Source organism: Mobula birostris, chromosome 4 (genome assembly GCF_030028105.1).
Source record: "Mobula birostris isolate sMobBir1 chromosome 4, sMobBir1.hap1, whole genome shotgun sequence".
In the NCBI taxonomy this organism is placed as follows: domain Eukaryota; kingdom Metazoa; phylum Chordata; class Chondrichthyes; order Myliobatiformes; family Myliobatidae; genus Mobula; species Mobula birostris.
The window spans coordinates 111,453,408-111,477,580 of record NC_092373.1 but is presented as its reverse complement, the minus strand read 5'-3'; the positions used below and the strand labels follow the sequence as shown (position 1 = coordinate 111,477,580).

The window sequence follows — 24,173 nt, the reverse complement described above, 5'->3', positions numbered from 1 at the left end:
TTCAGTCTAGTCATGACCAATCTCTCAAAGCATTTCATGACTGTATACGTGAGTGCTACCAAGTGATAGATTTTAAGGCAGCCCACATTATTCTTCTTAGGCACTGGTATAATTGTTGCCCTTTTGAAGCAAGTGGGAAATTTCACCTATGGCAGTGAGAAGTTGAAAATATCCTTGAATACTCCTGCTAGTTGGTTGGCACAGGTTTTCAGAGCCTTACCAGGTACTCCATCGGGACCTTCTGCCTAGCAAGGGTTCACTCTCTTTAAAGACAGCCTAACATCCACCTCTGAGATGGGATCACAGGGTCATCAGGTGCAGCAGGGATCTTCACAGCTGTAGTTATGTTCTTCCTTTCAAAGCAGGCATAGAAGGCGTTGAGTTCATCTGGTAGTGAAACATCGCTGCCATTCATGCTGTTGGGTTTCGCTTTGTAGGAGGTAATGTCTTGAAGACCCTGCCAGAGTTCCCGTGCATCGGATGTTGCCTCCAACCTCATTTAAAATTAACTCTTCACCCTTGAAACAGCCCTCTGCCAATCATACCTGGTTTTTGGTCACAGGCCTGGGTCACCAGACTTAAATACCACAGATCTTGTGTTCAGTGGATGACGTACCTCCTCGGTCATCCATTGCTTTTGGTTTGTACAGTAGGTCTTTGTATGCACACACTCATTAACACAGGTTTTATTGAAGTCAGTAACAAATGCAGCATACTCATCCAGGTTCAAAGATGAATCCCTGAATATTTTATACTTTATTATCGCCAAACAATTGATACTAGAATGTACAATCATCACAGCCATATTTGATTCTGCACTTCCCACTCCCTGGATTACAAATATTAAATATTAAAAATATTTTAAAATAGTAAAAATTAGTAAATATTAAAAATTTAAATTATAAATCATAAATAGAAAATAGAAAAATGGAAAGTAAGGTAGTGCAAAAAAAAAAACGAGAGGCAGGTCCGGATATTTGGAGGGTACGGCCCAGATCCGGGTCAGGATCCATTCAGCAGTCTTACCACAGCTGGCAAGAAGCTGTTCCCAAATCTGGCCATACGAATCTTCAAGCTCCCGAGCCTTCTCCTGGAGGGAAGAGGCATGAAAAGTGTGTTGGCTGGGTGGGTCGTGTCCTTGATTATCTTGGCAGCACTGCTGCGACAGCGTGCGGTGTAAAGTGAGTCCAAGAACGGAAGATTGATTTGTGTGAGGTTCTGTACTGTGTTCACGATCTTCTGCAGCTTTTTTTGATCTTGGACAGGACAGCTTCCATACCAGGTTGTGATACACCCTAGAAGAATGCTTTCTACGGTGCATCTATAAAAATTAGTGAGAGTTTTAGGGGACAGGCCAAATTTCTTTAGTTTTCTCAAGAAGCAAAGGCGCTGGTGGGCCTTCTTGGCAGTGAACTCTACTTGGTTGGACCAAGTCAGGTCATAGATACAGTCCAGTCCATAGATTAGAAGCAGTCCTGTAGGCGCTCCTATGCTTTAACTAATTTTTTTCAATTAATTGATGTTCAATTTTTAAACTGAAGATCAGGAGGTTTATGCAAATATATTCACTCAGCCATATGCTCTGGATGAACCAGTCTAACAGAAGTTGTGGTATTCTATTCAATCTGACCTTTACTTAACCCTACATACAGTTGCAAGAAAAAGGTTGTGAACTCTTTTCAATTATCTGGTTTTCTGCATTAATTACTCATAAAATATGGTCTCATCTTCATCTAAGTCACAATAATAGACAAACACAATCTGCCTGAACTAATAACACACTAACAATTGTCCTTCTTCTCACCAATACTGAGTACACCATTTAAACAATCACAGTCTAGGTTCAAAAACGTATGTGAACCTCTAGGGTAATGCCTTCTACAAAAGTTATTTGGAGTCAAGCGCTCCAATCAAAGAGATGAGATTGGAGGTGTGTGTTTTAGAGGTGCACATCCCTTTAAAGACACACAAAGTCAGGTTACTGACAGAGCCTGTACTTCTCAAGAAAGATCTTTTTATGTGCACCACGCCTTGATCAAAACAACTTTCAGAGGGCCTTAGAAGAAGAATTGTAGAGATGCATCAAGTCAGAAAAGGCTACAAAAGCATTTCTAAGGACCTGAGTCCACAGTGAGAGAAATTGCCTCCAAATGGAGAAAATTCAGTACTGTTGCTACTCTCCCTAGGACTGGGCATCCTACAAAGTTCACACCAAGAGCACAACGTGCAATGCTGAAGGAGGTGAAAAAGAACCCAAGAGTAACAGTAAACGACCTGCAGAAGTCTCTAGAACTTGCTAAAACCTCTGCCCGTGTGTCCACTATAAGAAAGGCATTGAACAAGAATGGTGTTCATGGAAGGACACCATAGAGGAAACTACTGCTCCCCACAAAAAAAAACATTGCTGCACATCTGAAGTTTGCAAAAACCACTGGATGTTCCATAGCACTTCTGGGACAATGTTCTGTGGACAGATGAGAGAAAAGTTGAACTTTTTTGGCAGAAATACACACTGCTATATTTGGAGGAAAAAGGGCATTGCACACCAGCAACAAAACCTCATCCCAACCGTGAAGTACGGTGGAAGGAGCATCATGATTTGGGGCTGCTTTGCTGCCTCAGGGCCTGGACAGCTTGCAATTGTTGATGGAACAATAAATTCAAAATTGTATCAAGACATTTTACAGGAGAATGTCAGGGTAGCGGTCCATCACCTGAAGCTTAACAGAAGGTGGCATGTGCAACAATGATCTGAAAGAGTAAATCAACATCAGAATGGTTTAAAAAGAAGAAAATTTGTGTCTTGAAATGGCCAAGTCAGAGTCCTGATCTTAGCTCAATTGAGGTGCTGTGGCATGACCTGAAGAGGGCTGTTCATGCAAGGTATCCCAGAAATACTGATGAATTTAAAACAGTTTTGTAAGGAGGAATGGTCTAGTATTCCTTCAACCTGATGTGCAGGGCTGATCAACAAATTACCAGAAATGTTTGTGTTGTACAAGATTTGGGGGGTGGGGTGGTCACACTAGTTCTGAATGCAAAGATTTACATCTTTCTCCAATACATGTAATATTAGATCATTTCTCTCAATAAATAAACAAGTATAACATTTTTGTGTTATTTATTTAATTGGGTTCTCATTATCTAGTTTTACGACTTCTGTGAAGATCTGATCACATTTTAGGTCATCTTTATGCAGAAATAGAGGAAATTCTAAAGGATTTACAAATCTTCTAGCACATTGTATGTACATTTCTTTAATATTACCCATGCTACTTCTATTTCACCAAATTAAATGAAAACTTAATACAGACATTCGTTATTGTGCGATGTGATAATAAACGGCGATATGTCAACATTGCTTGGTGAAAGGGAAATCAGGTTTAATTATTCTATTGACATTCTTTAATGAAATAACACATGTTGTTTTTCAATGCCAAATGAACTCAGAAGGCATTTGATGAGATGCCACATCAAAAGTTATTGAGGAAAATTAAAGGGCACATCTTGACATAGGTGGTTGACAACAGAGTAGGGAAAAATGGGTATTCTTCCAGATGGCAAGATATGATAGGTGTTGCATAGAGATTGATGTAGGAAACTCATTTTTTATATATATATAAATTAATCTTGGAAAAATGTGAATTGCTATATATTGAAAGGACTAATAAGTCTAGGATATACAAAATAAATGTTGGGCCACTAGGAAGTACAAAGGAGCAGTGTAACCTTGTTGTACACATCCCAGTATCTCTGTGGGCAATAGCACAGGTAATATGAATAAGGATGTATAATGGACACTTGTCTTCATTAACAAAGACACAGAAATGTGATTTTTCTTTTGAAGAGAGTTAATGGTTGAGGCAGGTTCATGACAACATTTAAAAGACCATTGGACAGATACATGGATAGAAAAGGTTTAGAGAGATATAGGCCAAATAGGTCTAGTACCTTGGTCAGCATGGAAGAGTTGGGCTGAAAGGCCTGTTTCTGTGCTGTACGATTCCATCACTCTAGGTTATGGCACAATGGTATCAAATATTAGGTAGGCTGAAAATTTATTCATTTTACCTACTGCACTATACCAAATAAATGATTGCGCTAGTGAGAATGTAAAATAGATCCACCAGGATGTTGCCTTGATCTAGCAATGAAAGAATATGATGACACTAGATGAATTGGATTTGTTTTTGTTTAGAGCAGAGAAGTCTTAGTGGAACCTGAGGTGCTTGGATAATATAGACACTGAAAAACCTTTTCCCGGTTACCTGGTGACTACAAACTGAAGGGAGAGGTTTAAACTTGGGAGATATAAAGAGGTTTAAGTGAGTGTTTTTTTCCATGAGTAGTTCCCCGCCCCCACACACAAAGGGTGATTGAAATCAAAAATGCACAGTCCAAGAGCCTTTTGGAGATAAGCTTTCAGAGCATTTTGAAAAGCATTTAGATGAGTCCTTGAAACACCATTGTACAGAAGGCTATAGGCAGAGTGATGGGAAGTGAGAATGGATTTGATAGGTACTTGATTGTCTGCACGGAGGAAGTTAAGGATATATGATTTCATGACTCTGTGCCTGCACGTTACTTGGATAAAGGCATCAACATGATTGCTGCTAAATTTGCTAATGACACAAAGAGAACGAACTTAAGGAAATATTGATTGGTTAAATAACTGGGCAAAGATCTATCAAATACAGTTCAATGTATGAAACTGAAACAGACACAAATTATTGCAATTCTACAGGCCACTGAGATGTAGATAAATCTGAGTGTCTTGGTATGTGAATCGTAAATGCTCATGCATATGTGCAGCAAATAATTAGGAAAACCAACAGTATTATTTGCTATAAACCGTTATATAGAGCAATGGTGCGACCATATCCATAATACTAAAAAACTCTCAGAATTTAAGGACCCTGTTGGCCAAATTTTCACTCACAGTTTCAATGCTATTCATAATAGTTCCCTTTATTTATAAAGGCTTTCTATACTTTTGTAAACTGCCTTTGGATTTGTTTCAGTTTAAAGACTTTCTATACAGCTTAAGGCAAACTGTTGCTACAACAGGGTCTGGAGATGGAAGGAGCTAAACTAAAATCAGTAACATTCAGGTGCATAAGGGAAATTGAAGAGATTAAGTAACGATTAAGACCCTAGATTCCAGTAGTCTGTATCACAGAGCACAGAAGAAAGTGGATACATTGATAGTCAACTTCCAACCTGTTTTTGAGACTGAAACAATTCCAGTGGATTGAATTTAGAGTAAACCCAATATTTCATAAAGGAGGTAGAGAGTAAACAGAGATTTGAAGATCATTATCCTGACATCATGAAGAAAATGCAGGGACACATTATAAAAGATGCAGAAGCTGAGCTGATGGGGAAAAGTGACAACATTGGACAAAATCAACACAAATCTGTAAAACTGAAGTCACATTTATCTAATCTACTGCAAATTTTTGAGGATGTAATTTACAGAATAAGGAAGAGACAATGAATCTGGTATATTCGCACTAAAAGAAAGCTTTTGATCAGATCTCACTTAAGAAGCCAGTGTGCAATTTAAAGCCCTTGTGGTTGGGTGTGAATATGGATCAACAGAAAGTAAAGAAAATGAACCAACAGGCCTTTCTGTGACAAAGAGGCAGCGATCAGAACCCAGCCACTCACTTTAGATAGTATATAAAATGACTTTGATTAAACATGTCTTCACATTAATAAATGTTAGAAAACTGGTTGTGAGGGCGCACCTTGAGGAGAATGCAGAGGGCTCCAGTGTGTGGCCAGATACATGATCCATGCATCTTTTTGGGATGTGGGAGGGAGCATTAGTGCCCAGAGGAAATTGGAGCATCTGGAAGAAATTCACACTGTTACAGGGAGAACATGAAAGAACACAGACAGCACCCAAGATCAGGACTGAACTCAGGTAACAGCTCTATTGGCTAGAAGGCAGGTTATTATCCAGCTGGAGTGGGCATGTGGCAAAGTGGTTAAGGCATTGGACTAGCGACTTGAAGGTCATGAGTTCAAGCCCTAGCTGAGGCAACGTGTTGTGTCCTTGAGCAAGGCACTTAATCACACATTGCTCTGCGACGACACTGGTGCCAAGCTGTATGGGTCCTAATGCCCTTCCCTTGGACAACATTGGTGTCATGGAGAGGGGAGACTTGCAGCATGGGCAACTGCCGCTCTTCCATACAACCTTGCCCAGGCCTGCGCCCTAGAGAGTGAAGACTTTCCAGGTGCAGATCCATAGTCTCGCAAGACTAATTGATGCCTTTATCCAGCTGGTAACAGGTAGCACGGGCTCCAAAACAGAGATCTTGTCATCAAGTTGGCATTGGAAGCTGACTGACCTAAGTTGTCTACGTTCATTGGAGCACAGCAGGTGTACACAGTATAATTGTTACTTTACAGATTCTAGCAGGCACAGTCTGGACCATGACCTAAGGGCAAAAGTTCTAACCATGCCCTGGGAGCTGGGTGAATTTAAATTCCAGATAACTAAATAAATATGGAATTTAATAAATGGCAATCTAGTTAAGGATACCAGAGATATTAAATATTTTGCCTCAGTAATGTCCCCTCAGGTACAAAATTGGCCTTCCTTACCCAATTTGGTCCAAATTTCAAATGTAACTTCTGTTAGAACCATAGAATTGAACAGCACAGCAATTGACTTTTTCAGCCTACATCATCCATGGCAATCATGATGCCTATCAATGTGAAGCCTCTTTACCAGTATTAGGTCTGCATTCCTCTAGCTTTCTCCTATTGAAGGACCTGCCCAAAAGCCTTTCAAACATTGTAACTGTGTCTGCAATTAAATGCCTCATTAACTGACAGACTGCTGACTGAGTGATATTCTCATGTCATGAATGAATATATTTTTAAAAAGCATATGGATATCCTCATCAGTAATGTCTCCAGCTTTGCAGAATGTTTTACAAGTGCTTCAGAATCCAGTTTTGGCACCAACTCAACACCACTACAAACTATCAATGGTATAACAGAAAGCAACTTCAAGAATGGTCTTGGCCAAGGAAAACAGAGAAAAAAAACAGCACATTCGCAGTGTTTTAAAATATAAAAACGTATTTATTTCTTTATTTATGCTCTGTATGACCGCATTTAAATTCAGGGATGGAAACTTCTTGTGTCCAATGTCCTCATGTGATTTTTTTTTGATAGTAGTGCTTATTTATAAAATATACTCAAAATAGCTTTAGGAAGGACAATTATGTTTCTGTGTGACAGAGTTGGGGGAGTAATTCATTACTGTAACTGGTGAATCTCGAAGTAAGCAAGATAAGCATGAAGCCTACTGAAGATAAGTAAAATGGAAGGATTACTGCTTCACCATTATTAAAGACATTGTCTCCCTTCTGAACCATGCACTGTACTGGTGAGGGAACTGTGATTTGCTTCAAGGGATCTCCCAGCATTTCACAAAATGAAATCTATAGGGATAGGCATCCCTTCAGGACTCCTGTTTGGTTAGACGTAATACACACAAATGGGAGTGAGACTGGCAAATCATTTGCCATCACAAACATAGAACACAGAGCAGTAGAGCACAGGGCAGGACACTTGGCCCACAATGTTTGCTCTAAAGATGATGCCAACTTAAACTATCTGTCCGTTTCCTACGTATTCATGTGTCTATGTAACAGTCCCTTGAATGCCACTATTGTATCTGCTTCCACCACTATCCCTAAGAAACCACTCCAGACACCTACCACTCTGAGAGAAAACTTGCCCTAAGCATCTCCTCCTCTCATCTTAAAGGCATGTTGTCTACTACTTGACATTTCTACCCTGGGAAAAAGACTCTAATTGTCCTTTCTTTCTATGCCTCTCATAATGCTTTATACTGTACTTGTGTCAGCTATCCCTCAGCTTTGAATGCTCCAGAGAAAATAGCCCAGGTTTATCTTACCTCTCACAGCTCACAGTCTCTAATTCATACAGCATCCTTTCAAATCTCTTTTGAACTATTTTCAAAGATTCGATATCAATTCCCTAAATGGGGACTAGAAATGCACACACTAATCCAAGTGCAACCTAATCAATGGATTATAATGTTGCAACATTCCTTTCTTACCCTTATGCTCGATGCCGCAACCAGTGATGGCAAACATTTCGGATGCCTTCTTTACAGACATGTCTACTTACAGTGCCTATAAGAAGTATTCATACCCCACTTAGAAGTTTTCAAGTTTTATTGTTTTACAGAATTGTGGATTTAATTTGGCATTTTTGACACTGATTAACAGAAAAGACTCTTTCCTGTCAAAATAAAAGCAAATTTCTACAAATTTGTCTAAATTTATTGCAATTATGTAACACAAAATGATTGATTGCATAACTATTCACCCCCTTCAAATCAGTATTCAGTAGATGTATCTTTGGCAGCAATTACAGTCTGTGTGGATAGGCCTCTAACACCTTTGTACATCTGAACACTGTAATTTTTCCCCATTCTTCTTTGCAAAACTGCTCAAATTTCATCAGATTGCATAAGGATTGTGAATAAACAGCCCTTTTCAAATCCAGTCACAAATTCACAATTGGATTGAGGTCTGGACTCTGACTTGGCCACTCCAGGACATTAACTTTGTTGTTTTCAAATCATTCCAGCATAGTTTTGGCTTTATGCTTGGGGTCATTGCCCTGTTGGAAAACCAATCTTCTTCCAAGTCCCAGTTCTCTTGTAGACTGCATCAGGTTTTCTTCCAGGATTTCCCTGTGTCTTGCTGCAGTCATTTTACCCTCTAGCTTCACACCTTCCAAGGACTGGTGTAGTGAAGCATCCTCACAGCATGATGCAGCTACCATCATACTTCACCCTAGGGATGGTGTGTTTTTGCTGATGTGTGGTGTTTGGCCAATGCCAAACATAGTGCTTAGTCTGATGGCAAAAGCTCAATGTTGGTTTCATCAGACCATAGAACCTTTTTCCAGCTGACTTCAGAGTCTCCCACATACATTCCGGTAAACTCTAGCTAGGATTTTATTTGAGACTTTTTTCAACTGTGGCTTTCTCTTTTCCACTGTCCCATAAAGCTGCGACTGGTGAAGCACCTGGGCAACAGTTATTGCCTGCACAGTCTCTCCCATCTCAGCCACTTGGTGGCTTCCCTCACTAGTCCCCTTCTTGCATGGTCACTCAGTGTTTGAGGATGGCTCTCAGCAGATTTACAGCTGTGCTATATGCTTTCCAATTCTTGATAATTGACTTAACTGCACTCCAAGGGATATTAAGTGACTTGGAAATTTTCTTGTATCCATCTCCTGACCTGTGCTTTTCAATAACCTTTTCATAGAGTTGCTTGATGTATTCTCTTGTCTCCATGGTGTAGTTTTTGCCAGGATACTGACTCACCAGCAGTTGAACCTTCCAGATACAGGTGCATTTTACTACAATCAATTGAAACACCTTGACTGCACACAGGTTTATATATATAGCTGGAACATCTTAACTAATTATTTGACTGACTAGCTGGCTGCACCGTTGATGATTTGGTGTGTCATATTAATGGGTGTGAATACTTGTGCAATCAATTATTTTGTGTTTTATATTTGTAACTCATTTAGATCACTTTGTAGAGATCTGTTTTCACTTTGACACAAAAGAGTCTTTTTCTGTTGATCAGTGTCAAAACAAGCCAAATTAAATCCTCTATGATTCAATGTTGCAAAACAATAAAACATGAGAACTTCCAAGGGGGTGGGGGATGAACACTTTTTCCAGGCACTGTATGTAGTCACTTTCAGTGATCTGTGGACTTGGACCCCAAAATCCCTCTGTACATCAATGCTGTTAAGAGTCCTTTCATTAACTGCATCCTTTTCCCTTGCATTTGACTTCCCAAAGTGCAACACATCACACTTACTTGGATTAAATTTTATTTGCTATATCTCTGTCCATGTCTGTAACTGCACTATATCCCATTATATTCTTTGATAGTCTGTTACACTGTCCACAAACCCACCCATATTGGTGTCATCTGCAAACTTAGTAACCCATCCATCTATATTCTCAACACTGTAAATTAACCTGCACTACAGAAAGCTATCCTCACTCTCCCTAATCAGGCTACATTTTTTTCCAAATATCTGCAAACCCTATCCTAAGAACCATTTCCAATTGCTTCCCTACCCCTGACATGAACTTATCATCATCATCATCATTATGTGGGTGTCGCAGGTGGCAATTTTTTCTACAGAAGTAGTTTGCCATTACCTTCTTCTGGGCAGTGCCTTCACAAGACAGTTGATCCCAGCTGTTATCAATACTCTTCAGAGATTGCCTGCCTTCATATAACCAGGACTTGTGATATGTACCAGCTACTCCTATGACCATCTACCACCTGCTTCCATAGCCTCACGTGATCCTGATTGGGGGAGGGGGGGAGGCTAAGAAGGTGCTACACCTTGCCCAAGTGTGAGCTGCAAGCTAGTGGAGGGAAGGAGTGCCTTGCTTCCTTTGGTGGAGATGCATCTCCACCCCACTACCCACATGTGAGGCTCACCAGTCTATAATTTCTAAGTTTATCCCTACTTTCCTTCCAGAACAAAGGAACCACATTGGCCACTCCCAAATTCTCTGCAATCATGCCTGTTGCTAGTGAGGATACAATGGTATTTGTTAAATGCCCCAGCAATCTCTTACCTCGCCTCTCTCAATAACCTAGGATGTATCCATTCAATCCTTGGTGACTTATCCACCTGATGCTCTTTAAAATACCCACCTTCCTTCTTGATCTATAAATGCCCAAGAACATCATCCTATTAAAAAGTTCAATATGTCGGGTTACTACCTTCATAAAGCATGGATCAATACTTAATAATGTATTGTAGAAGGGACATATTTAAAAATTAAAGGAAAGAAATCTTCAAATGAACCCGCAAGCAAAATTGCAAATTAGACATTAATCTTCTGTAAGCATCAGTTTTGAAACTGTGGACATCTAACCAAAACTGGCTGGTCAACCATCCATAAATAGAATAACAAGTGCCAAGATATTCCCATAACCATATGGCAGCAGATAAGCAATCATTAACTTAGCAGTTTTTGCTATCACTTGAACATGAAATATGAGACAAAGTTTTATAGAGATCAACATACCTGAGAAGAAATGGGCCTTGAATCCTTTCTTTGAAACAGTATTGTCAGATTTGAACTCAATCCTCATGTTGTTGTACTGTGATGTTATAACCTCAGGCACTTCAGTCCCACAAAACTTTCCATGAAGCTTGGAATCAGATGAAAGGCCACTACGGATTTCCACATAATCATATTTGCATATCTGTTGTTAAAAAAGATAAGCAAACAGATTATTTCAAGTATGAATGGGTTACATTTGGTTATAACCATTGTCTGCTTTTCACCATTGGTGTTTTTAAACCCATTCAGCATTGTAATGGCACATTTATCAATTGTGTAAATATAAAGAAGGTGTTTTGAAGCTTAATAACTTGCAACTAATAACTCATAATAAAAGGTTAATTTTTTTCAGATGTATCACTTTTAGCATGAATCCAATAGATGGAATCAACCAATCAAAAAATGAATTTATTGAGAGGAATATTGAATAGCAAATTCATTTCAATGTTAAGTTGATTATCCATTTTAATAATAAATTATAAAAATAAACAGAAGAATCAAAAATAAAGGAATCAGAAGGAAAGACAAGAAAAGAGAAAAACAAAGAAAATGACAGACATGTTACAACCAGAATCAATAAGAAGCTGATAAAATTATTTGAAATTACTCTATCATAGTGAGAACAATTGATGTGAATAGATGTGCATGATATTAAACTCTGGAGATGTGAAAGATACTAATGGATATGAAGCAGCTCTTCACAAGAAAGGAATAACCAAAATGAAGTTGTTATTTGGGCTAAGGGGGAAGAAAGAGGCCCCCTTTTCTTTTCTGCTTAACAGTTCAGTAATTTGGATCTTGCCTTATATAAAATTCTAATGAGCATCCAAACTCCAACTTGCAGAAAATATATGCCACTTACAAACCCACCTAAAATTGGGTTTTTGAGTTTCAACCAAGGGAATTAAGAAGCACTGCCACTCTATATCCCAATTTTCTCTCAATATTTAATATTGCCTGTCATTTCCTAGATTAGAAAACCATCGGTTTAAAATCTCCCTGAAATATTTGCGGAGGATGCCACACCAGTAAGGGTTGAGAAGGCAGACAGATGGGTTGCAGGGAGAAAAAAAATCTTCACATGAGTCAGAGTTGCCGAGAGTGGGTGCAAAAGTGAAAATAACCACTTCAAAATGTAAAAAGCGAGTCAAGTGTAGGAGCCATGTATCTATTTTCTATCTGCATAATATTTTGATTTGTGTGTTTATTATGGTAGTTAGTCACATGGGCGGGGGCATGGTAGAAGAGTCCAGTTATGTATTCATGCTTTGGAGTTCTTTGGAGTTCAGTAGAGTTGGGGAGTCAGCTAGGGGTGATATCTTTTTTGTTGACTGCTTATTTACTTTTCGAAACACTCAACTTTGCTGAAGTCAGCTTAAGTTAGCTTAAGACGATAAGACCATAAGATATAGGTGTAGAATTGCGCTATTTGGCCCATCGAGTCTGCTCCGCCATTTCATCATGGGTGATCCAATTCCCTCTCAGCCCCAGTCTCCTACCTTCTCTCCGTATCCCTTCATGCCCTGACCAATCAAGAATCTATCAAACTCTGCCTTAAGTATACATAAAGATTTGGTCTCCATAGCTGCCTGTGGCAAAGAATTCCATGGATTTAACACACTCTGGCTAAAGAAATTCCTAAGTCACTCTGTTCTAAAATGACACCCCTCAATTCTGAGGCTGTGTCTTCTGGTCTTAGACTCTCCCACCATAGGAAACATCCTCTCCACATCCACTTCATCAAGGCCTTTCACCACTCAATAGGTTTCAATGAGGTCACCCCTCATTCTTCTAAACTTGAGTGAATACAGGCACAGAGCCATGTTCATATGACAAGCCTTTCAATCCTGGAATAATTTTCACGAACCTTCTTTGAACCCTTTCCAGTTTCAACACTCCTTTCCAAGATATTTGGCCAAAACTGCTCTCAATATTCCAACTGCGGTCTCAACAGAACTTTCTCCAGTCTCAACCCTTACATCTTTGCTTTTATATTCTAGTCGTCTTGAAATGAATGCTAACATTGCATTTGCCTTCCACACCACAGACCTGCACATGAACCTTTTGGGAATTCAGTAAAGGTACCACCCCGCAAGTCCTTTTGCACCTCAGGTTTTTGTATTTTCTCTCCGTTTAGAATGTAGTCAACCCTTTCACTGCCTCCACCCTACACTTCCTGACACTGTATTCCATCTGCCATTTCTTTGCCCATTCTCCTAATCTCTCTAAATCCTTCTGTAGCCTCTCCACTTCCTCAAAACTACCTGCCGCTCCAACTAACTTCATATCATCTGCAACCTTTGCAACATAGCCATCAATTCCATCATCTAAATCACTGACATATAACATAAGAAGAGTAAGTCCCATCACAGAGCACTTTGGAGCTAGTCGCTGGCAGCCAACCAGAAAAGATTCCCTTTATTCCCACTCTTTGCCACTTTCCAATCAGCCACTGCTTCATCCATGCTAGAATCTTTCCTGTTAAGAAACCTCATACCTGATTACCTTCTGAATATCCTTCTGAAAAAGGCCTTCTGAATATCCAAGTACACAACGTCAACCGATTCTCCTTCTTCAAAGTGTGCCAACAGATTTGTCAGACAAGATTTTCCCTTGAGAAACCATGCTGTCTACAGCCTATTTTATCATTTTCCTCCAAGTACCCTGAAACTTCATCCTTAATAATTGACTCCAACATCTTCCCAACTACTGAGATCAGACTAATGGCCTATAGTTTTCTTTGTTCTGACTCCCTCCCTTCTTGAAGAGTGGAGTAACATTTGCAATTTTCCAGTATTCTAGACTGGTGTTTTTTGAAAGAACATTATGAATACCTACACAATCTCTTCAGTTACAGGTTTCTCCCTCCATCCGAAGGTAGAGCATTCCTATGAAATGGTTCGTAAGCCGGAATGTCGTAAAGCAAAGAAGCAATAACCATTTATTTATAGGGAAAATCTTGCGAGCATTTGCAGACCCAAAAATAACCTACCAAATCATGCCAAATAACACATAAAACCTAAAATAACAGTAACAGATAGTAAAAGCAGGAATGATATCATAAATATACAGCCTATATAAAGTAGAAATACTTCTCTACAACCATTGCCTGAACTGTTCTCCGTAGCGAAAATCTCACGCAAGCGCTCTAGGCAGAAACATGGCACAAGCGCTCTCGGCAGAAAATCTCACGCAAGCGCTCTCGGCAAAAACACTCTCTCCAGTAACCTTTAAGCTATGAAGCTGCCAAATCATACCAAATAACACATAAAAATACATAGCTGATATAAAGTAGAAATAATATATGTACAGTGTAGTATCACTTACAGGATTCAGGAAGACAGCACCGAGCACACTGATGATGTTATGTTAGGCTGAGTCATCAGAGGTTTGGGTGGTGCAGTGGTCCCCACCCTCCGGGCAGCGAACCGATACCGATCCACGAAGCATGCAGTGGTACCGCGGTGGCTGGGACGCACCCAGCACATCTTTAAGAAAAAAGTTGAAATACACAAGCTAATTAATTAGGTGCTGCCCGGCACGTAAATGTCGGCCCAGATCAGAAACAATTGCCGATTGCGTCGCCTCTGATCTGGGCCGACATTTACGTGCCGGGCGGAACCTAATTAATTAGCTTGTTTATTTCGGCTTTTTTCTTAAAGATGTGCTGGGTACGTCCTGGCTGCCGCTGCATTCTCCGCGAATCGGTATCTGTCCGCAGCCCGGAGGTTGGGAACACTGGGGTGGTGGGACACGGGGATGTCATCTCATCGTCAATCAGGGCAGGCGGGTCATCTTCTTCTATGTCTGCCTGCCTCGATGTCAAAGATCAAGGTTCGTCATCTGCTGTGGCTGATGTGGAAGGCTTGAAAAACGACAGTATGTTTGATTGCGAGCCTCGCACATTTTTCTATCATACAGTTTTTGTAAACCATCTTGCAAACATGTCCTAAACCAACATACCCTTTCCAAATTAAAGTCATACTTCTTTGCAATCATTGCAGCGAAAATCTCACGTAGTTGCTTCACGTTCAGTTCCTGGACGATTTCATTTTCAGTCCGTTCGCTACTACATTCGATTTCAATTGTTATCCTTTCCTCTTCCAATTGCATCAGCTCTTCACCTATCAGTTTTTGGTCATGGGATGCCAAAATCTCTTCAACATCATCATCATCAGCTTCCACAAGCCAAACTCACTTTGTCCTTGCTTTGTTCACTATGATGGAAACGCTGAATTATGTCTAGGTTTACGCTAAGTGTAACACCCTTACAAGCTCTTTTAGGCTTTTCCGATACCTTAGAACTCAACTTGCTAACGGCTGCTCACGGGCACATGTTTAAGCAATGCTGGCTAGAATGCAGTTCCGAATCCGGGGGAGGAGCAGCTGCTTGGGGCGCATGCTGCTTTTTATCATGCACTGCTTTTTTCTCGCGCGCTGCCTTTATTCGTAACAGTGAAAATACCTTCTGTTAGCAAAAACGGGTAACTAATGTAGGTCTTCCGTAACAGTGAGGTTTCATAGAGTGAACGTTCGAAAGGCGGGGGACACCTGTACCACTTTCAAAACCCAGGGGTGTGCACCATTTAATCCGGGTGACTTACCTACTTTCAGACCTTTCAGTTTCCCAAGGACCTTTGCTCTAGAATTAGTAACTTCATGCACTTCATGGCCCCTGACACCTGGAATTTCAATGAAGACTGATGCAAAATACTTATTCAATTAATCCGTCACTTCATTGTTCATTATTACCATCTCTCCAGCATTGTATTCCAGTGGACCAATATCCATTCTTGCCTCTTTTATACTTTATGTATCTGAAGAAACTTTTGGTATCCTCTTTAACATTTTGGCTGGCTTACATTTGTATTCCATCTTTACCTTCTTAATGACTTATTTGGTTGTTTTCTGCTGGTTTTGAAAGCTTCCCAATGTTCTAACATCCCACTAATTTTTGCTCTATCATATGCCCTCTCTTTTGGCTTTTAGGTTGGCTTTAATTTCTCTTGTTAGCCATGGTCGTGTTATCTTTCCTTTAGACTATAAGACACAGGAGCAGATTTGGGCCATTTGGCCCATTGAGTCTGCTCCGCCATTCAATCATGGCTAATTCTTTTTTTTTTCCTCCTTTTCAAGCACATTTCCTGGCTTTCTCCCCATAACATAGAACACAGAATAGTACAGCACATTACAGGCCCTTCGGCCCACAAAGTCGTGCCGACCCTCAAACCCTGCCTCCCACATAACCCCCCACTTTAAATTCCTCCATATACCTGTCTAGTAGTCTCTTAAACTTCACGAGTGTATCTGCCTCCACCACTGACTCAGGCAGTGCATTCCACGCACCAACCACTCTCTGAGTAAAAAACCTTCCTCTACTATCCCCCTTGAACTTCCCACCCCTTACCTTAAAGTCATGTCCTCTTGTATTGAGCAGTGGTGCCCTGGGGAAGAGGCGCTGGCTGTCCACTCTATTCCTCTTATTATCTTGTACACCTCTATCATGTCTCCTCTCATCCTCCTTCTCTCCAAAGAGTAAAGCCCTAGCTCCCTTAATCTCTGATCATAATACATACTCTCTAAACCAGGCAGCATCCTGGTGAATCTCCTCTGTACCCTTTCCAATGCTCCCACATCCTTCCTATAGTGAGGCGACCAGAACTGGACACAGTACTCCAACTGTGGCCTAACCAGAGTTTTATAGAGCTGCATCATTACATCGTGACTCTTGAATTCTATCCCTCGACTTATGAAAGCTAACACCCCATAAGCTTTCTTAACTACCCTATCTACCTGGGAGGCAACTTTCAGGGATCTGTGGACATGTACCCCCAAATCCCTCTGCTCCTCCACACTTCCAAGTATTCTGCCATTTACTTTGTACCCTGCCTTGGAGTTTGTCCTTCCAAAGTGTTCCACCTCACACTTCTCCAGGTTGAACTCCATCTGCCACTTCTCAGCCCACTTCTGCATCCTATCAATGTCTCTCTGCAATCTTCAACAATCCTCTACACTATCTACAACACCACCAACCTTAGTGTCATCTGCAAACTTGCCAATCCACACTTCTACCCCCACATCCAGGTCGTTAATAAAAGTCACGAAAAGTAGAGGTCTCAGAACAGATCCTTGTGGGACACCACTAGTCACAATCCTCCAATCTGAATGTACTCCTTCCACCACGACCTTCAGCCTTCTGCAGGCAAGCCAATTCTGAATCCACCTGGCCAAACTTCCCTGGATCCCATGCCTTCTGACTTTCTGAATAAGCCTACCGTGTGGAACCTTGTCAAATGCCTTACTAGTATCCATATAGATCACATCCACTGCACTACCCTCATCTATACGCCTGGTCACCTCCTCAAAGAACTCTATCAGGCTTGTTAGATACGATCTGCCCTTCACAAAGCCATGCTGACTGTCCCTGATCAGATCATGATTCTCTAAATGCCCATAGATCCTATTTCTAAGAATCATTTCCAACAGCTTTCCCACCACAGACATAAGGCTCACTGGTCTATAATTACCCGGACTATCCCTACTACCTTTTTTGAACAACGGGACAACATTTGCCTCCCTCCAATCCTCCGGTACCATCTCCGTGGACAACGAGGACATAAAAGTCCTAGCCAGAGGCTCAGCAATCTCTTCCCTCACCTCATGGAGCAGCCTGGGGAATATTCCGTCAGGCCCCGGAGATTTATCCATCCTAATGTATTTTAACAACTACAACACCTCCTCTCTCTTAATATCAACATGCTCCAGAACATCAACCTCACTCATATTGTCCTCACCGTCATCAAGTTCCCTCTCATTGGTGAATACCGAAGAGAAGTATTCATTGAGGACCTCGCTCACTTCCACAGCCTCCAGGCACATCTTCCCACCTTTATCTCTAATCGGTCCTACCTTCACTCCTGTCATCCTTTTGTTCTTCACATAATTGAAGAATGCCTTGGGGTTTTCCTTTACCCTACTCGCCAAGGCCTTCTCATGCCCCCTTCCTGCTCTTCTCAGCCCCTTCTTAAGCTCCTTTCTTGCTTTATTTAAATGTATGCAGTGTATAAAATATGGCAGATGATTTTGTTGTGCAGTTAGAAAATGGCAGGTATGAAATTGTGGACATCATTAAGATGTGGGTGAAAGATCATAGTTGGAAGCTTAACATCACAGTTGGATACAGGTTTTCCCCACCATCCGAAGGTAAAGCATTCCTATGAAATGGTTCGTAAGCCGGAATGTCGTTAAGCAAAAAAAGCAATTACCATTCATTTATATGGGAAAAATTTGTGAGCGTTCGCAGACCCAAAAATAACCTAGCAAATCATGTCAAATAACACATAAGACCTAAAATAACAGTAACATATAGTAAAAGCAGGAATGATATGATGAATACACAGCCTATATAAAGTAGAAATACTTCTCCACAATCATTGACGCACTGTTCTCCGTAGCGAAAATCTCACGCAAGCGCTCTCGGCAGAAACATGGCACAAGCGCTCTCGGCAGAAAATCTCTCTCCAGTAACCTTTAAGATATGAAGCTGCCAAATCATACCAAATGACACGTAAAAATACACAGCCGATATAAAGTAGAAATAACATATGTACAGTGTAGTATCACTTACGGGAATAGGGACAGCGCCGAGCACACTGATGATGGTGTGTTAGGCTGAGTCGTCGGAGGTTGGGGTGGTGCAGTGGCCCCCACCCTCTGGGCAGCGAACCGATACCGATCCATGTAGAATGCAGTGGTCCAGCGGTAGCCGGGACGCACCCAGCATGTCTCTAAGAAAAAAGCTGAAATAAGCAAGTTAATTAATTAGGTGCCACCTGGCATGTAATTAATTAGCTTGTTTATTTCGGCTTTTCTCTTAAAGATGTGCTGGGTGCGTCCCAGCTACTGCTGCATTCTTCGCGGATCGGTATCTGTCCGCAGCCCGGGGTTTGGGTGGTGGGACACTGGGGTATCATCAGGGCAGGCAGATCATCTTCTTCTATGTCTGCCTGACTCAATGTCGAAGGTCGAAGTTTGTTGTCTGCTGTGGCTGATGTGGAAGGCTTGCTTGACTGCTTAGCCTCGCACATTTTTAGATCATACAGTTCTTTGTAAGCGCTCAAACCATCCTGCAAATATGCCCTAAACCGAAGTACCCTTTCAAAATTAAAGTCATACTTTATCATTGCAGCAAAAATCTCACGCAGTTGCTTTATGTTCAGTTCCTGGACAACTTCATTTTCAGTCCGTTCGCTACTGCATTCGGTTTTGATTGTTATCCTTTCCTCTTCCAATTGGATCAGCTCTTCATCTGTCAGTTCTTGGTCATGGGATGCCAAACCCTCTTCAACATCATCTTCGTCAACTTCCATAAGCCAAACTCACTTTGTCCTTACTTCGTTCACCATGATCGAAACCCTTAATTATGCCTAGTTTTACGCTAAGTGTAACACCCTTACGAGCTCTTTCAGGCTTTTCCAATACCTTAGAACTCACCTTGCTGACGGATGCTCAAAATAAATCGAGATAAAGCACATGTTTAAACAATGGCGGCTAGAATTCAGTTCCGGGGGAGGAGTTCAGGCTGCTTTAACTGCAGAGCTTGAGGTTCCTAGGAATGAGCATTACTAGTAGCCTGTCCTAACCACGTTGATGCAAAGGTCAGGTAAGCTCACCAGCTCCTCTACTTCCTCAGGGGGCTAAAAAAATTTGACATGTCCTCTTTGACCTTCACCAATTTTTATTGGTGTAACGTATAAATCATCCCCTTCAGATGCATCAAGGCTTGGTGTGGCATCTGCTCTGCCTGCAGAAAATTATGGGCACAGCTCAGTATATCATAGAAACCAGCCTCTTGGACCCTTCTCTACTGCGGTGAAGCAGCCAACATAATCAAAGACCTCACCCACCCCGAACACTGTCTCCTCTCCCACCTCCACTGGCCAGAAGATAGAAAAAGCCTGAAAACATGAACCACCAGGCTCAAGGACAACTTTAATCTGGCTGTGATAAGAATATTAAGCAGTCTTCATCCATGAATAGAAACAAATCTTCATTCCCACTTGACAGTGTTACATAGATGCCATTCATGGAAGTACGGCATGATGTACTTCTCATATTAAGCAACACTGCAAGGCATCAGGAATAGGCAACACAGTGGCATAGCAGTTAGTGTAGTGCTCTACAGGCCTGTGACCCAGGTTCATTACCCAGCACTGCCTTTAAGGAGTTTGTACATTCTTCCTGTGACCATGAGGGTTTCCACTGGATGGTCCAGTTTCATTCCACATTCCAAAGATGTGTAGGTTGGTAGGTTAATTGGTCACATGGGTATAATTGGGCAGTGTAGGCTCATTGTGTCAGAAAGACCTGCTAATGTTCTGTATCTGTAAACAACAGGAATTCTGCAGATGCTGGAAATTCAAGCAACACACATCAAAGTTGCTGGTAAACGCAGCAGGCCAGGCAGCATCTGTAGGAAGAAGTGCAGTCGACGTTTCAGGCCAAGACCCTTCGTCAGGACTAAATACATTTTTTAAAAATGTATAAGCGAAATAAAAGGTTTTTTTTTTCAGAAGAGGAAGGGATATGAGAAAAACAAGTTTCATTTGAAAAACAGGCATGGAGTCTTGGCTGCTGACTATTTGCATCTAAGTTTCCCACAGACACCTAAAATAAACCTAAAATACTCCATAAAGAAACTTTGCAGCTGCATCCATTACTACTGAGAAATTTATACCCATGAATGATCCAGCAAAATCCACATGAATCCTCTGACAGGGCAATGCAGGCTGTTCCCAGGGATGGAGAGGCGCTGTTCTTGGCATCTTCTAGACATGTTGGCACCCCAAACAAGGCATGGCAAGCTGTGCGATCTGCTGACCTATCCCAGACCACCAGCCAAAACTTTGAGCCAGTACTTTCATTTTGACCACACCGAGATGATCGGAATGTAGCTCCTCCAACACTTTCACTCTCAGCTTGGATGGTACAACATCTCTCAATCCCCACATAAGGCAATCCATATCAAGGGCAAGTTCATCCCGGCATGGATAAAAATGGAGGTGCTTGAATTTCTGCTGCAAATTCCAGCCATTTTATGTTGCCATATGGACTTGAAACAGTGTGGGGTCTTTTCCAATTTCCCTTTGGATCAGCTCTGCCGTAATAGGGGGACTTCTGTTTTGCATTAGGGAGAATATGTCAATAAGCGTCCTCTTTTGTACATTTTTCAGGTATTTCTTTTTCCAAGTGCAAATGGGACAATCCATCAGCAATTTTCTGATTAGTTGTCCTCCTGAATTTCATGTTGTAATTGTGTCCTCCAAGAAACAGAGCCCATCTCTGCATATATGCTGCTGCTGTTAGTGTAACACCCTTCTGTGGACTGAAAACGGACACTAGTTGTTGATGATCAGTAATGAGGGTAAACTCTTTCCCATACAGGTACTAGTTGAACCGTTTTATACTCCAAACCAAATTCATGACCTCTTTGTGAACTACACATACAGAATGCTGGAGGAACTCAACAGGCCAGGCAGCATCTGTGGAAAAATGTCCGGTCTATGTTTCAGTTCGAGAACCTTGAAGATTTAAACTTCTTCAGTGTAGTCATCCCTGAAAGAGACTTTGCAGTGCAGTAATCCAATCACAAACAAGAGAAAATCTGCACATACTGGAAATCCAAGCAACAGACACAAAACACGAAACATTGACTGTATTCTTTTCCATAGATGCTGCCTGGCCTGCTGAGTTATCCAGCATTTTGTGTGTATTGCCTGGATTTTCAGCATCTGCAGATTTTCTCTTGTGACCTCATTGTGAATCTGTGCATAATTTTTCTCTGTAGCGGTAAGGAAACGCAATGCATAGCCTCTGGGGAGTTCTCTCCCACCACTCGTAGTATGTGACATGACTGCACCTATACTATAAGGCAAGGCATCACAGGAAAACTTCACTGGATGATGCAGGTCATAAGGTGTGAGTACCATATCTGACATCACCATTTTCTTTGCCTTTTGGAAAGCCATCTCACACTACATTGTCCTTTGCCACTTCTTCCCAATCTGTAGTAATGCATTCAAGGGGTGGAGCACAGTAACCCGGTTTGGCAGGAACCTGTTACAGTAATTGACAAATCCTAAATAGAACCACAACTGTGTCACACCCTTTGACCTTAGGGCATCCATCACTGCTTGAATTTTCTCAGCACACTTCTGTAAAATCTTGTGCGTCAATGGTGTGACCACAGTAAGTGATACTTGGTTTAATGAATTCACACTTGATACATCATGATCTGAGCCCATAATCTTCTAATCTTTTTAACACTGTCCTGAGATTTTGGAGGCGCTCCTTGTCATCCTTACCAGTAATAATGTTGTCATCCAGATAACACTAAGTCCCTAAACAGCCTTTCAGCATCTGGTCCATAGCTTTCTCCCAGAGTGCAGGTGCAGATGCTACTCCAAAAATAAGCCTATTGTAGCGATAAAGCCCTTGATGAGTGCTTATGGTAAGAAACACTTTATATTCTTCAATCTCCTTCTGTAGGTAGGCCTCAGCTAAGTCCACTTTGCTGAAGTGTTTCCCTCCAGAAAGGTTTGCAAAGATATCCTCTATCCTGGGCAGGTCATTTTCATCTACTTTCAGTGCTGGGTTGATGGTGACCTTAAAATCATCACAGACCCTGACAGGCCCATCCTTCTTTGCTACTGGGACCATAGGCCTTGCCCATGGGCTCCACTCAACCTTGGAAAGAATTCTTTCATCCTCTATGTGATCTGGCTTACTGGTTACTTTATCATGGATGGTATAAGGAACCAGATGGACTTTATAAAGCTTAGGTGTGGCATATTCATTTAACACTATTTTGCCTTTGATATATCTGAATTTTCCAGTACCATCCTCGACACTGATATGGGATCATCCAGCTTTCCACTGACTCTACTGCAGGGGATGAATCTCCAATCAAGTTGTAGTTGGCTCAATCAATTACGCCCCACAATGCTGGCGTTCCTGATTTTACCACGTCCAAGTTCAAAGTGGCTTGTTGGTTGTTGTATTTCACTGTTACGAATATCTTTCTCACAGGAGTTATCTTTTCTCCAGTATGTCCTTAGTTGGATATTTGCAGACTTCAGTTCAGAATCTTTGAAATGCCATTCAAACACATTTTGTGGAATGACTGAAACAGCCGAGCCTATGTCCAATTCCATTTTAATAAATTTGCCATTCACTTCTGGTGTAAATCATATTGTTTGTCTCTTGTTAGTTATCACATTGTAAATCTCAAGGCTATCCAGTCCTGGGTCATCCTCATCATTGTCAGATTTTTCCATCAACAACATGCAAGTTAGTGCTCTTTTTGAAACTGCAACTTGACTTTTCATCTTTTTCTCTTCTCTGTGCAATCTGCCTGACATGCTTTTTAAAATGTGTCCTACTTTGTTGCATATTCTGCAATTCTCACCTTTAAACCTGCATTAGTCTGGTTGTACACGAGCCCCTGCCATTATAATAGTAACACAATTTGTTCAGGCAGGCTGGTTTCTATTTGGACATTGCAATTTTGCTCATGTTCACTTTTCTTCCTGACTGCAACTCAATTACCTCTCTGGTTGCTATATCCATTGATATAGCAATTCCAACTGCCCTTTTCAATCTGAGTTAAGCTTCATTTAGCAGTCATTTTTGAATACTTTCGTGTAAGATTCCACAAACCAAATGATATCACAGTGCATCCTTTAGCCTATCACTGAACTGATGATGCTCGGACAAGCTCTTCAATTCAGCCACATCTGCTAAAATGGACTCCCCTTCCTTTTGATTCCACTTATAAAACCTAATGCATTCTACAATGGTTTTGATTCTAAATGTTCCTGAATTACGTTCACGATATCAGCAAAGTACATTTCAGCTGGTTTGGTTGGAGAACGTATACTTCTAAGCAAACTGCATGCTTTTCCACCCATTATACTCAGCAACACTGGCACTCGTTTTTCAT

General features: G+C 41.1%; 1 protein-coding gene across 5 annotated transcripts in view; it reads right to left on the bottom strand.

Annotated features, from left to right (window-relative positions):
* Positions 1-24,173, bottom strand: part of tll1 (tolloid-like 1) — a 414,821-nt gene that overhangs the window by 82,517 nt on the left and 308,131 nt on the right. For all 5 annotated transcript variants that reach the window (XM_072255927.1, XM_072255931.1, XM_072255928.1 and 2 more), the window contains one exon: positions 11,135-11,315. In XM_072255927.1, coding sequence (XP_072112028.1) covers positions 11,135-11,315 — 181 coding nt within the window. The remainder of the gene's footprint in view (positions 1-11,134; positions 11,316-24,173) is intronic.